At 46.8% G+C, this 16194-nt stretch overlaps 1 protein-coding gene across 1 annotated transcript; it reads right to left on the minus strand.

The window, feature by feature from the left end:
• Positions 1-676: 676 nt before the first annotated feature.
• LOC123043887 (xylan glycosyltransferase MUCI21) lies at positions 677-2629 on the minus strand. Its single transcript, XM_044466481.1, has one exon. The coding sequence runs from the start codon at positions 2523-2525 to the stop codon at positions 921-923; it is 1605 nt and encodes a 534-aa protein (XP_044322416.1). The 5' UTR covers positions 2526-2629; the 3' UTR covers positions 677-920.
• Between the last annotated feature and the right edge of the window lie 13565 nt (positions 2630-16194).

Consider the following 16194-nt stretch of genomic DNA (forward strand, 5'->3'; position numbering starts at 1 on the left):
TACTGTTTTTACTCACTGGCGTGCAACCGAAGTAACGATCAAATTAACGTGTGTATCGGTTCTAGACTCACCCAGAGCGCCAAGCAAGACACTCCTACGAATGGATCTCTTTTTTTAAGTGCTTCTTGGTAAGGCAGTGACTGGCCTGCGCAAGTAAGTAAAATAGCTTCCCACTGAAACAATTGACCGGTGACTCTGCTCTCCACAACAACAACTAGCCGTTCAGTCTTCAGTGGCAGCAGTAGAAAAGGAAGCCGGAGTAGGAATATACACGCACCTGCAGCCGCAGTCGCCATCCCTGAGCACTGCTGGTGGTGATATAGCTTTATCGGTCCACTAATTATCAGTGCTTTATTGACGCTTAACGAAAGCCGACTAGTATGTTCCAACCAACCCATCCAGAACAACCACACCACATCGACGATCAACGATCGATTGATCGGCATACGCTGGGATTGGATTGGAATCTGGGGTAGGAAACACGGAACATCTCCCTGCCTAACCTGACCTCCCTGGCTGCCTCTGCATACGTTTCAGATGGATCCTCGTGGTGTAACAGCAGGCGGTTTACAGTTCGTGCCCTGCAAGCACCACCAACCGGCCGGTGCTCTGCCTCTGGCGCCCTGCTACTTGCACGCAGGAATCTTCCTCCGCTCACTGTCACGACGCAAAATTGTAACTGAATCCTTCTTTATTGGGCATATATTCACATCAGCATGTAAACCAGCATCGATCGATCACGGGCACATCACCAACACATGAGTAACAATCTAATGAAATGAATGGTCAGGTATGAAGTTAGCTGCTGTAACTGTAACTGACAGGAACTGAGAGAAGAGGAGAAAAGGTGTCTGTAAATTTTGATCTATGGTATACTGCTATACGGGATGTTTGTTAACGGAGACGATTATATCGGCCGATCACATCGCAAGAGCTCTGCTTTTCGGCCGGCCCTTCCGCTTGCCGGCGACGAGGTACCGGTGGGCCGCGACCAGCTCTTCCCGGAACCGCGCCAGGTCGAGCCGCACGTTCTGCCGGTCCAGGTACACCTTCTTGGTCACGTCCCAGCCGCGCTGCGCCACGCCGGCGGGGTCCGTCAGCACGGGGTGGCCCGCGGGGTACTCGCGGGCCAGGGAGCTCTCCTCCGGCAGGATCTTGTACCCGACGTACCGCAGGCCGAGGCGCGCCGCCGGCTCGCCGTAGTACTCGTTTGCCGCCCAGTCCGTGCCCAGCGGCACCACCTGGATGAACACCTTGCCGGGGCGCATGAACAGGAAGTGCGTCATGGCGGCGCCGTGCACGCCCACCATCGCGTCGCTCGCGTTCAGGTCGCGGTATATCTTGCACATCTCCGTGCTCCGCTCCGGCCGGACCACGCGCACGTCGAACCCCACGTCCGCGGCCAGCGCCTTCAGCTCCTCCTCGTTCTCGATCACGCGGGACCCCGTCCTCGACACGATCACCAGCTTCGGCCTCTCCGCCGGCGCCGCCAGGTGCTTGTTCGGGAGGGCGAGCTTCGTGGCGGCGGCGCCGCTGGCGCGGCGTTGCTTGCGGGCGGCCTTGCGCTCCATGCGCTCCAGGTAGTTGATGCGGGGGCGGTAGGCGTCGTCGAGGAGGCGCCGGAAGTCGCGGATGCTCCGGCCCTCGGGGGTCTTGGCGGGGTCCACGGTGAGCTCGCCGTGGATGCGGAGGCCGGCGATCACCTCGGGGAAGCAGTGCACGCGGCGATCGGCGGTGAAGTCGATGGGCGGGAACGCCGACAGCCGGGACACGACGTCGCCGTACTTGGTCATCCACCAGTCGTGGTACTCGACGATGACGAACACCACGCGGCGCTGGAGGTGGCCCGCCGTCACGAACATCGGGAGGAGGCCGTCGTTGAACTCGTGGTACACGTTGCCCGTGAACCCGCCCGTGGAGAGCAGCACGGCCGGCATGTCGTGCCGCACGTCGCAGCGCGCGGCGTCGCCGGCGGACACGCGGTGGAAGCGCACCTCGTCGATGGTCTTCATCACGTGCGCCTCCCACTTGCGCGTGTACGGCCGTATCCGCTCCTCCTCCTCCACCGCCGGTCGCCCGGCGGAGGACACGAGCTGGAACGACGCGCTCGCCGAGTGCATGCGCAGGTCGCCGCGCGCGAAGCACATATCCGCGCGCCTCGACGAGCGGTCGCAGCACAGGGTGTCGTTGCCGATCCCGGAGCACCGCTCGCTCTGCTGCTGCTGCGTGGCCGCCGCCGCGCCGCCGGTGCGCGCGAAGGAGAAGAAGGCGCCCGGAGCCGCGAGGAGCGTGGCCAGGCCGAAAAGGCAGATGAGGAGCAAGCCGAAGAAGCCGCTCAGGCTGAGCGCCCTGCCCTTGGCCGGCTTGCCGTTCTTGCCGGCGGCGCCTCCGGTGCCGTAGTCATGGTAGTAGTACATGATCCGGCGGCCGCCGCCCTTGGGCGGCGAGGCCTTGCATGACAGCTCCTCATGATCAGGCTCCCCCTTGTCGAACTGCACGACGTAGATTCTGTGCTGTTGCACCATGTTCCTGCGGTTCTAGAGAGAGAGAGAGGGGAGAGAGTCGACGGGAGAGAGAGAGAGAGAGGAGAGAGAAAGGTTCTCGGGGTTTTGGACTGACGAAGCGAGAGGAGAGAACCCGGGAGCTATAAATGGCACTGCAGAAGGGAGTAGAAAATTAGCGGCGGTTAGAGGTTGAGGAGCCATGCTATGGCAACCCGACCACAGCACCCATGGAACATCCTTGAAGAAAATTGTGGGTCCTTTGATTGCAACGGAGCATCAATGACGGGATATCGGCGTAAAGCTTTTGTTGGGTAACTGGGATTCATTAGTCAAATGTCAAAATCATAAATGAGCACTTATCTTCTCACATTCTTTTCTCTCAAAATTAAAGCCATTCATACATTCAGACACGACGCTTCTATCGTACGCTATCGCTATTCGACACCGATACAACTCAGAAAAGGCGAGTCTTCTCGCTTTTCCCGCGTCAGATCGCTTGATTTGTAGCCGCTCCGTGCATGATACATCTAGACTGACAGAGAATAGTTGTTCAGATAAAGCGGTGTGGTCTATCTCTTGTGATGGTATATCGTGCTCGATTTGAAACAACTCACAAATGCAGGATATCATAGCGACGATAGTTGTCTGGATGGTCGGTCCATATCTTGTTGTGCTCAAGTGTCGCATTAGATCGGTATCTCTTGTATATCCTCCTCGGTTTGAAACAACTCACAAGCGCAAGACTTCAGAGTGACGCTAGTTTGTTCGATGCTAGATATATCTTGTTGCGCCTAAAGTCACATTGCGCCCAGATGTCGCATTAGATGATAGACTCATATCTTGTTGCGCCGAGTGTCGCATTAGTTGATAGACCCATATCTTGTTGCACCGCATGTCGCGTTAGATGCTAGGTTTGTGTTCATTGTACAAATGTTTATTTTTTGCTATTCTTTAGTAAATTTAAGAATACCAAATATGCATCTTGTGTCCTTCTAGTGTGCGCCACCACCCTCAAAACAAACACCTACAAAGAAGGCAGAAGTATACATAGACAATTTATGTGAATCCCTCATATGTCGGATGATTTACTTTTATGACACTGGAGGCCTTCGGAAAAACACACATACATGGCTTATATATGGTGCTAGTTGACCAAGCATCTTTATTCAACACCGATATAACCCAGGAAACGAGAGTCTTCTCACTTTTCTTGCGTGAATTGCTCGATTTGAAGCAACTCCACGCGTGACACATCTTGGGTGACAATAGTTGACCAAATAAAGCGGTGAACACTATATCATGTGATAATATACAATGCTCGTTTTGAATCAACTCACAAATGCAAGACATCAAAGTGACACTATTTGCTCGAATGGTAGATACATATCTTGTTGCACCAAGTATCGCATTAGATCAATATCCGTTGTATAAATACATGTCCTTCTAGCGTGCGCACCCACCTTGAAAACAAAGAAGTCAAAAGTACACATAAACAATTTATGTAAAGCCCTTAAATCTCGGATGCTTTTCCTTCATGAAAAAGACTGGTGCTTGGCCAGTTCGGAACAAACCGTAAATGTCACATGCATATACGCAACTAATATACGGTGCTAGTTGACTAGATGTTCTAACGGTAGCACTTTACCTCTTGTGCCCGACGGTGCTTGTGCATTCAACAAAACACCGTGGTCTAATCTTACGCCGAACCCATTCTACCCGGTTGTGATATGATGGTATTTCTTTTGCGTGGCACTTGGGTGTGTGGATCTAGCGTTTTCCATGTGAGATTGGGGTTGTTTTGAGTTGGCAGTGTGCCAGGCTGGAGGGTGGTTTGAGCAAAGCATCGGGGCTAGCCAGGGTCCATGTGGAATTATTATTTCCGAGGGGGTTCCAATCCAAGCCATCTCAGTTCCATTTGACCAAGCAACCCACCACCCGTCTGCATGTTCTCTCACATTTTTTCTCAAAAGCAGCACCGCGTACGTCGGAGAAACCTTGGGATCCTTGCAAAAACAAGGGAAAATACACAGGGAGGACGAGGAGGAAGAGGATGCACTTGCATTGGCCACTGGGTGCGTAATTTCTCCAGTTTATAGTGCAAGCTGTGTTTGTATGGTATTATTTTTTCACGAATACGCAAAAATAATAATTACTCCCTCCGTTCCTAGATGTAAGTCTTTGTAGAGATTCTACTATAAACCGCATACGAATGTATATAGATGTATTTTAAATATAGATTCATTCATTTTGCTCCGTATGTAGTCCACCTTGTGCAATCTCTACAAAGACTTATATTTAGGAACGGAGGGAGTATGTATCATTGCATTGATAGACAGAAATGCTTGTACGGTAGTTGATGTAAGTTAAGATGGCGGATCCTAAGTAACATCATCGCATTTGGCGCCGGTGTGATGAACACGACGGTACTTGCACAATGTGTATGGGATGCTTTAAGAACGGGCTTCATACCATTGGTACTTAGGCGGAGTTAAGTGGTTTATTCATTCACTTTTCTTGGATGAACTTGGCAGCGGAAGGAGCTGGCAGATCAGTTGAACTGTTAAGTTCGGTTGGTGTCTAACTCTGCAAGTACCAACTCAGATGGCTAATCACACTCCAAAGGCGTATCTTCATCGTCTGACCAATGGTTAACAATCCAATAATGCATGATTTTACGTGTCACAAAATTAATATTATCTCTGTATCAAAATATAAGACATTTTTTTGACACTAGACTGTCAAAAAAGTCTTACATTCTGATGCGGAAGGAGTGCTGTTGAAGTCCTACATAAAATCATTCAAAATAATGGAAAATAAACAATACAGGAATCAAACTAGGGCAGTCAAGGAAGCTTTACTTTTTTTCTTCTGGCGAACAGAATATATATGCTCCATGTGCTCAGAAATGTCAAACGTTCATTTGGTTCGCGATGGACGGAGAGGCTCACGAAAGAAAGAAGAAAATAAGGAGATAAATTAAGATCAACCATTCTTCTCTTGATTTGTTTTGCCGAGCTTTTGACCAGTTTTAAGTGTCCTGTAATGTGAACTTCAAAGGAAGCAATGACGTACACCTTTCCATGGGCTAACTTTGCGATGCATGCTGCTGGTGCTGATGATAATAATAATGTATCCATGAAACTGACAAATGAAGCTGTGATCCGTGCCACTTTTTGTTGGATCCAACTAATTAACTATGCTCCGTCCTAATCTCGTGACCTCTCCTTGCAGAATAATATTCATTGTTTTACCAATATATTAATACCTGGTGGTAAAAGAAAGAAAACCGCCATGTTAGTCGCATCCAAAAAGTTGGTTGATCATATATGACGGCAATGTCTGTTGTTTTTAAATGGTGGAATTCACAAATTTGTCTCACAATCATAGCTAAAATAAAAGAGTCAGTGAGTCACCGCTCACATTTCTTTCTTCTTGTTGATCATATATTCAACAACTATCAACGATGGTACCCTCCTGCCCTTCCCCTTTCCCTCCCCATCCAAGTTGATTGGCCTTGCATCGCTGGCTCACCTCTTGACCTGACCTACTCGCATCTTCTCCGTCCGATCCCCTCTCCCCTCCCAACTCCCCATTTGCACTAACTCTAACCATCGTTGTCAGCGGCCATCTCACAGTCACCAATAATTTTGTGAGGTTGAAGAAGCTGATCTGACTGCGATGAAAAACCGAGGTCGCCAACAATACTTTGCAAAAGAGTGAAATAAACCACAATTGGGATGGACCCTAAATTACTTTTTCCTTGCATAGTCATTGTTATTATCACAAAGAACTGCAATTCCCCGCGTACATTCATCAATATTCCCATAAAAACTGAGGCCATAAATGAGACTTTAGAGCTTAAATAAAACTTACATTGAAGGGTATGCGACTAACTGCTTAATTTTAGAGCGTATTCAACTGCCTCAACAACTAGATTAAGATTCACTGTTGTTTCCTTCATCAAACTCTTGACGCCTTCTGACACATACTCATACATTTCTCCTGCTACCACCCCTCCAGCCCCCTCCAAGTCGACATGTCTTGCATCGCTGGCTCACCACTCATCCTACCGTGGCGTCAACTCCACCTTCCAGTGTCCCCTCCCCTCCCCACTCCACTTGCACATAACTCTAACTGTCGTTGTCACTGCTCATTGCACACCAACTTCACGAGTATGAATAAGATGAATTTAACTGTGATGGAAATTGAGGTCATCAACAATACTATGCAAAAGACCGAAACAAACCACAATCAAGGTGGATCCTAAATTACTTTTCTCTTAGTCATCGTCGCAGGAACTACAAATTTCTCGCGTACATTCGTCAACAACCCCATATAAAACAAGGTCATAAACAAGATTAAATGTGATTTTTGGTAGTGTGTAATCGGTACTTGGTCATCATAGGTAGTATTCAAGGACGGCGTGAAAAGTTGCATGATGACTTGTTTTTTCATTGATTACAAAATCATCCAACGATTTTCATGTGATGTCACGGATGAGGACCGGTAAGGTAATCATCCCATTAGTTAATATATGTATAATCACTATAGGAGCAGATGAATGCAGAGTTGGTGCTTGGTAGGGTCATGAGTACAACTTAATTACCAATTCACATAAAACAATATTTATTTCCCCTCAATTTAATGGCACCAAAAGCTCTCAATCATGAGTTGTTAATCTTCTTATTTTGCTTCCCCTCACACACAAAAACAAGCAACCTATGTAGTAGGGAATTTTTCCAAGGAAGCAAATACTTCAAAAAAAACCTATGAAATTTGACTCCACCCTTTTGCCCCTCCTCTTTCCTCACCAAGTCGACCTCTCCTTCACCACTGGCTCAGTGCTCATCCTGCCAGCATCCCCCCCCCCCCTGCCTCAATGGGCACCAACTTTGCGAGGTTGAAGAAGTTGAACTAATTGCAAAAAAAAATCATGGTCACCAACAATACAACAAGAGAGTAAAAAAAAACTGGAATCAAGATGGACACTAAATTACCTTCTCTTACATAGTCATGTCCCAGAAACTGCGATTTCTCACATTTCGTCAACAATCCCATACAAATTTGAGGTCGTAAAAAAGATTATATTTGGTTTTTGGTAGTTTGTAATCAATACCCGGCCATCGTATGTAGTCTAAAAGGACGGCTTGAAAAGTCGGATGATTTCTTGTTTAGATTGAAAAGAAAATCACCTATGTTTAAAAAAAACATCCGGCGATTCTGATGTGATGTCACGAATGAGGACTAGTAAGGCAATCATCTCTTAAGTTAATTAATCACTAGAGGAGCAGATGAACACAAAGTTGGTACTCCGTCCGTCTGGAAATACTTGTCATCAAAATGAATAAAAGGGGATGTATTTAGATGTATTTTAGTTCTAAATACATCCCTTTTTGTCCATTTTGATGACAAGTATTTTCGGACGGAGGGAGTACTTGGCAGGATGAGTACTACTCCTGCTTAATTACAGTTCTAATCTTATATCACATAAAACTCCCAGTACTAGTAGTACTACTAATCTTATCACATAAAACAGGATTTATGTTGCCCTCGACTTAATGCCACACAAAGCTCCCAATCACCAGCCGTTAATCTTCTTTAGTTCCACCGCAAGGGAATAAAAAAAACATTTTTAATGAGGGGAGTTGCGGCTTGCGAATCAACATGGTTATCAAAGACCAGGGTTTGTCATTAGTGTCATAGGGCCATACCCATCCATACGTAGGAGGAGCGGTTGGTTAATGGTCACTTTGGTTCGGTTAGGCCAGCCACCAGGCAATCAGGCGCCAGCAGAAAGAGACGCGGGACGCCGCCGCGCACGCACGCGCCCAGCGTAAACCAGCAGGCAGGCTTGCCGAGGAAGATCGTCCGTGCTGGACTGCAGCCCCAGAGGGGATAAGGACCAGCCAGCGCAAAGCGCCCGCCCGGCCCCGAGGAGCGTCGCCGTCGCCGCCGTGACCCGATCGACGGCGACACGTCCGTTAGCCTTGACCCGTGCGTCGACCCGCTCGCTGTGTGAGTTAGCTCGCGTGTCGCTGCCCCGTTCGCGCTTTCGTTGCGTGCGTGGACGGCCGCCCTTTTACGTGCATGGACGAGGTCTCGCTCGCAAAAGCTGGGTTGGATTCGAGGAAAAACGAGTGATGGCTCGCGCTCAGCTCTGGCCCGTGGTACACGGCTCAGTGCGATAACTTTTTCCGGAAGCTATAAATAATAGGGTCACGATAATTGCCACACGTGTGGCGAAAAAGAAGACGCACTACACATCTCTAATGTAAATGGGTCGCGCTAACTGCCACACGTGTGGCAGGAAGGGAGACGCATCACACGTCTCTAATGTAAACAGATTGCCACGTCATCGTATGCATGCATGCAGGAATCTTTTTGGATTTTCAGTTTTTAAAATGTTTTATCTCTTAAACGAAAAATCCGATTGAAAATCCGTTTTCACCATTAAATCCCTCGCGATGAGATCTTCGAAACTAGATCCCATGTTGATATGTTTTGATGAAATTTTTTTTGGATTAAAAGTTGCCATGTCTATTGCATATGAATTGCCATGATGTTTACACTGAAGTTGCCATGATATGTTTCACCTATTTTCTTCTACATTTAAAAGTAAATTTTGACATTTATAAAACGGGGAATTAAGAAACTAGACTTGCCATGAACCATAAACTAAAATTGCCATGATACATGCACGTAAAATTGCCATGGTTCATAAAAAAATAATTTTCATGGTCAAAGTACTGGAGTTGCCATCATCAAAATACTAAAATTGTCATAATCTACAAACTAAAATTGCCACATGGCAACTTTAGTTTAAGCCATATGGCAACTGCAGTGTAAACATCGTGGCAACTTCTGGCAAAAAAAAAAATTCGTCGAAACATATCAACATGGGGTCTAGTTTTGAAGATCTCGTCGAGACGGATTTAATGGTGAAAACGGATTTTTAGTTCGCTTTTTTATTTAGGAGATACAACATTTTAAGCCGAAAACCAAAAAAATTTCTGCTGATGTCATTTATTCATACATAGCAAAATGAATGGTGATGGAGGCGTGTGGGCGTTAACATTTCCGATGTAAATAGATTGCCACGTCATCGCATGCATGCATGCATGCGAGAATCTTTTTGGATTTTCAGTTTTTAAAATATTTTATCTCTTAAATGAAAAATCCGATTGAAGATCCGTTTTCACCATTAAATCCCTCGCGACGAGATCTTCAAAACTAGATCTCATATCGATATATTTCGGCGAAATTTTTTTTGGTTAAAAGTTGCCATGTCTATTGCGCATGAATTGCCATGATATTTACACTGAAGTTGTCATGATATGTTTCAACTATTTTCTTTTATATTTAAAAGCAAATTTAACATATTATAAATCAAAGAATTAAGAAACTAGACTTACCATGCACCATAAACTAAAATTGCCATGATACATGCACTTAAAATTGCCATGGTTCAATAAAAAAATATTTTCATGGTCAAAGTACTGGAATTGCCATCATAAAAGAACTAAAATTGCCATGATCTACAAACTAAAATTGCCATATGGGAACTTTAGTTTAAGCACTATGGCAACTATAGTGTAAACATCATGGCAACTTCTGGGCAAAAAAAAATTTCGTCGAAACATATCAACATGGGGTCTAGTTTTGAAGATCTCGTCGAGACGGATTTAATGGTGAAAACGGATTTTTAGTTCGTTTTTTTATTTAGGAGATAAAATATTTTTAAGCCAAAAACCAAAAAGATTTTTACTGATGTCATGTATTCATACGTGGCAAAATGAGTGGTGGTGGAGGCGTGTGGGCGATCTGCAAACGCCCACACGTGTGGACGTTAACATTTCCGAAATAATATTATCTCTCTGTTTTTTACTGGAGGGTGTCACGTTCATACGCGGGGGTGATTCGTGACGAAGTCGGTCAACAACACAAGCGTGTGACGGAGCGGTCTCGCGTGTCACTGTCGTCGCGTCGATTTCGTTAATTTTGTGTGCTGGAAAAAAGATCAACTAAACCGGGGGAAACCCCTTCCATTCAAAAAAATGAGGAAAAAGATCGACTACGTAAGAAGAATTCAGGGCAACCGTACACCTCAACGACGTACAGTATCGGCCAGTGGAAGATCTTAACTTGCACCAAAATGTGCAAGTTAAAACGGACAAAATAAATCTAGTAGGCAGCAAACTGTACGCTGGAATTCCAATGAGTGCATATGCATGTCAACAGTTGTTAGGATCCGGCGTTTCATTTCCCTCCTATTTCCCCCCATCACTGCCGACCTTCATCGGAATTGCTGGCTGGCCACTGGCCGTGTACATGCATACATTCCTTCTCGAAACACGCGAGAATGGAAAATGGGGCTGATTATAAGGCCCCGTTGCTTGCGCGCCACTGGATATGATAATGGCGGCGCGGCGGCGCTAGCTAGCCTTGCGATCGATGCTCGGCTGGCTCTCGGCGATCACCCTCGCTCGTGCTTGCAGCTCACACCCAGCTGCCCGGCTACGTACGTTATCTCGATCGCCACCATCCTCGCGTACCAACGAACGAACGGGAGATTTTCCGTCGGTTTTGGACCTGGAAATGGCCCGCGGGATTTACCTGGTTCACCCACGTACGCTTCACCGGCGGGCAAAATTCCAGGACGACTTCTCCTCCTCTCCAGGTGCCACGCTTCCACACGTGTACGTACGTAGGAAACGCGCGCGCGGTACGTGCGTCCAGCTCGACTGAAAAAGAGGCAGGGTTTATTTCCGGGCGACGAAAATTCGTCGAATTAGCTTGACCTAATCCGTTCTTGCGTGCCCGGTCTATTTGGCTGCACTGCACACCGGGTCGGGTCTATTCTGCTGCACTCCATACACGGATTGGTATGCTTTGAACCTGTCAAGACAAGAGACGTACTACTACATGTTCCATTCAGGGAATTAAACGTGTACATTGCCCGCGTTAATGCGCTACAGATACATCAAACTAATCGTGATTACCTGAAGAAATAGTTAGCTTTAATGGCGACCCACTTTTTTTTTTTTGATAGAACCCGCTGGAGATCGGTCTGGATTTTTTTAGCCTTTTTGTAAGGGTCGATTTTAGTGAACAACGACATGCCCTATTCTTTTCGAGAAATGTGTATTTTCTCGGTAACTTAATATATGATGTTTTTTGACACTGTCATAGCCTCCAAAAACGTCTTATAAAAATAGAATGACACACTTCATCATGGCACACACTCTCACAGGACGTCAGCGCAAAAATAGACTGTCAGAGTCGTGAAGTTTCAAGATTGATGAAGTCACCATAGAAATAATTAGGATGCAATATATTCCGAACCCAAAACTTATCTCGCTGAAATTATGAAAAATAATATTCTTATATTAAGGTACATCTACCATGACACAATATTTTAGGTTTGAACCCAATTCAGTAATAAATTCACTAGGTTATGAATATGACCCATTTAATACTGAATTTGACATATTTGTTTCTCGAGCTATGTATTGAATTAAATACTTATTATGATGTATGCATGATCTATATTTTTTAACTAGTAAGGGTGATTTTTGCGGTTGAAAATATCGGGAGCATCAGAACGATGGGAGCCCCGGTACAACCAAAAGTGACCACATTTACATCGCTATCTAGGAGAACATTACCTCTCATTCAAAGAAAAAAATATATCTTACCACAATATATATGGCACACAAGACGTTAAACATGGGTTTTATGTTCACACAGAAGAGTTTTCATGGCGCAAGATGTGTCACACATGAGTAACAAAAGAAAGAATGTGTTCAAAAAATAGAAAAATAAAAAAAACTGTTTTTTTTCTTGCATGGAAGATGTTTGAGTGTGTAAGGTCCGTGCCAATTTTCAACTCGTTTGGATATCTGAGTAACTCTCAACAAAATAAAATTGGGGTATGTGAAAAAGTTTACTGTTTCTGCATTGTTCGGGTCGATTTATTTTGCTGAGAGGTACTCGGATGTTCGAACGAGCTGAAAATTGGCATGGACCTCATGCACTCAAATATCTTTTGCCTTCACTTGCAAAAAAAATTCTTTCATGCAAAAAAGAAATCAGTTTTTTATTTTTTTGGTATTTCTTTTTATTTTACTGTTCATCAAAATCAAATGAGCTCGTGTTAAGAAATGGACATTCGTTCGTGGTGCATGTTTTTATGCCGCAGGCTAGAAATGCAAATTTACAGTAGTGTGACTTCAATGTTTCTAGTGATCTTCAGTCCTTCTCTGCAGAGAAACCACACTATATTATACACACATCAACCAGATACAATGACACAAGCTGAGGTATATATGGTGATCGAGTAGTGGGGTGGGATTACAAACAACAAATTCTTTTAGCCAGGGTGGAAGCTAATCATCGCACTGGATGGTGACCGCCGGCCAGGGTTAAGCTAGAGTTGCCACCAGCATCGCCGAAATCACGAACAACCCCGTGGATTGGCTCGGCCTGTGATGGACAAAACTTGCCGTGGCTATACATGGAGACGCCGCGCGTGACCGGCCGATTGATCCAACCGATGGTGGTTAAAATAAAAATAGAGACGCCGCTCGTGACCGATTGGTATGATATGATCAAACAAACTAATCGTGGTTGCCCGTGACGGATTGGTGGAACCATGATTCGTTTTGATGGGCACTGGCATGGCACGGGCCTCCTCGTCCGGTGGGGGGCGAGAATGACATGGCATCGACTAGCCAGGCTAGGCTTATCATGGGGACATTGATATAGTACATCGAGATTAATAGTCGAAGCCGGCCAACTAGTGGCGCCGGGAGGAACCTCCTGATAAGGACGCGACGTCACACGCGCACGCACGCGCGCGCGCGCCGGTCCGGAGGATGGAACAAGCTAGCTGTCGCGAGTCCATCGATCGATCGGCGCGGCAACAGAGCCCATGAATGAACGCGTCGTCACGCATAGTGGGACTATTATACGCGGGCGATCGGGTGTCGAGTATTCCTACTTGAGAAGACTAACTCGGCGGCTGAAAATTAGACGGGTAAATTTCGTGGGATTTAAGTATGATCGAGCGTTGAATTTTGCGCCGGAATTTCGTGGGTAAAATTCAGGCGGCCGGAACTATGCTATGCATCATTAATCAGATTCAGTTGGCAGTGGCCACTGACGTTCGTTTTCCTCAAAAGAGCTGGCTAGCACCTTCCCTGAAAAAGGACAATGGTGAGTGCTCTATCGGTTTTAGATTTTTCTTTATTCAAATGAGTATTCGGTTCTTCTTTTTTAGTATATCTACATACTCCTGCTGTCCTATACGCATGTAACCATTGCTATCAATGATTTCTTCTCCTTTCTTTCATATTCATTCATGAGAGCCAATCAAACGCCAATAATTGGGCGCCTATGATTGGCCCGCTCCGGCTCCAGCTCTCTCTCGTTTTCACGTTTGATCAAACCTTTTGGCCATTTGCCTTTCTGGATGTCCTTTTGGTTTTGTACGTGCCCACTTATCCACTAACTAATGCCCACACCTCGCAGTTTCTTAGGTATATTATGAGGGATTAGATATAGAGGAACATACAAAAATGAAACTATAGAGCAATACAAATATCAGTTTCAGATGTCAAAGTTCTATAACAAAAAAAAAAAGAGTTCATCGCTCAGTCTCTGTATCACAAGATGCACATGCCCCGAGTTCGAGCGCACATTTCAGATCCTCCCATTTATGCATGATTCTCTCACATCATCCTATTCTTATCCGTTAGCCTAGACTTTGCTTAGGGGAGGCGATCCAACTGTTGCTTAGTCAGCGTAAAGCAAGATGCGTCTTTCAACACTGCAAGTAAGCTAGCCACTGTAATGCTACCTAGTTCTAGCTGCAACATGCATGTACACTCCACTGTCTCTGCATCAAAAGTCACAAGCAGGTAAATATTATTCCGGCGATCCAAAACTGAGCTGCATGCCACACACTTCTGATCTGATCTGATCAGCAGGCGCACTGCATGCAGCTCGATCAATCATCAGGGAGCTGTGCATGCTTGTTAGTATGTTCCTGCACGAGGTGGCAGAACGTACTGTTCTTGGAGGTTCCATCACTTGTTGTTTCACTTGGTCACTCCATCATCATATATCATCTCTCGATCTACTCCCTCCATCCCATAATATAAATGATTTGGTTTTTAACAGGATAACTACTATTTATCTTTTGCAGGTTGTATTCCGTGCTACGGCGCTGATCCGTATGTGGTCCTTACTCACTCCGACGAAGGCCAGGGAGCGTTTGGTTACTGGATCTGTCCTGTGGGAGATGGTAGCGCGGGATATCTTCAACCGGTTTGGTTGGCGGTCATGTAACAGGATAGGCAATTAGTTTTCCTATCTTCATTTTACCAGCCGGTTGTGGCTTATGGCTTTTTCTTGGCTTATGGTTTTTTCTTGATTTAGCTTCGAGGTTCTAGGTGAGTTTGCTTTTATTTTGTTGAAGACTATACGACTTTGTTGAACCTATTTTATTTATTGAGGTGTGTTAGACTGTATTTACATGTGTATATTGTAACGTTGTATACCACCTCATTATATATATATATATATATATATATATATATATATGTGTGTGTGTGTGTGTGTGTGTGTGTGTGTGATAGGCCACCCTTAGAGGGTTGTGCCGGTTCCCCCCAAAGCCTATTGTCTTACATGGTATCACGCTAGGTTACGTCCGCTTCCGCCTAAAAACCCTAAACCGCCGCCGCCGCCACCGCCGCCGCCGCCGCGCCCGCCGTCGCCGTCGCCCGACTGCTAGGACGTCCGCCGCTGCGTCCGGCTCCACCGCCACCGGTTTTCTGCCGGCCTCCCTCGCGGCACTTCTCTCGAGGCCGCTGGATGCCGCCTCCCTTCAGGCGCCGATCGGGACACGGAGCGTCGGCTCCCTCTTCGCGCTCCCGCCGGCTGCTACTTCGCCCGGGCAGGCGCTTGTGGCCCACACCGCCGCCGCCCCGTGAACCGCGGCTATCGCGCCCTCGGCCACTGCGCCGCTGGTGGCGGAGGACGTCGCGCTGGCAGGCTTCGCGGCGTCAACCGCGGCCATCGCGCCCTCTGTCACCGCGCCGGCTGCCCCTCTGACTGTCTCCACGGTGGTCTCACCTCAGCCAGTCTCCTCGATGGGATCGCAGCCGCCGCCGCCGTTTCACTTCGGCCATCTCATCACCATCAAGTTGTCGTCGGACAATTACATCTTCTGGCGCGCGCAGGTTCTTCCGCTTCTTGGGAGTCACTATCTGCTTGGCTATGTCGACGGCTCTCTCCCTTGCCCTCCTGCGCTGGTTGACAGCATGCACGGTCCGGTCTATAATCCGGCTCACCGTGTCTGGACAGGGCAGGATCAGGCGAACCTCTCCTCCATCCAGGGGTCGCTCTCTCCGGCCGTTGCTGGGCTTGTTGTCTTCGCCAAGACGTCCCACGAGGCATGGACTATTCTTGAGCGCTCGTTTGCGGCACAGTCGCAGGCTCGTGTATCTGGGCTCCGTCGCCAACTTGGGGAGTGTCAGAAGCTTGACTCCACCGCCACTGAGTTCTACAACAAAGTCAAGAGTCTCGCCGACACGCTGGCCTCCATTGGACAGCCCCTCACCGACTCCGAGTTCAACTCGTTTATTGTCAATGGTCTTGATGAGGAGTATGACGCCCTAGTCGAGATCAT

This window comes from Triticum aestivum, chromosome 2B (assembly GCF_018294505.1).
Source record: "Triticum aestivum cultivar Chinese Spring chromosome 2B, IWGSC CS RefSeq v2.1, whole genome shotgun sequence".
Lineage (NCBI taxonomy): Eukaryota > Viridiplantae > Streptophyta > Magnoliopsida > Poales > Poaceae > Triticum > Triticum aestivum.

Excerpts from the sequence above, each read along its gene's own strand:
- LOC123043887 (XM_044466481.1), bottom strand. The coding sequence starts at position 2,525 with ATGGTGCAACAGCACAGAATCTACGTCGTGCAGTTCGACAAGGGGGAG.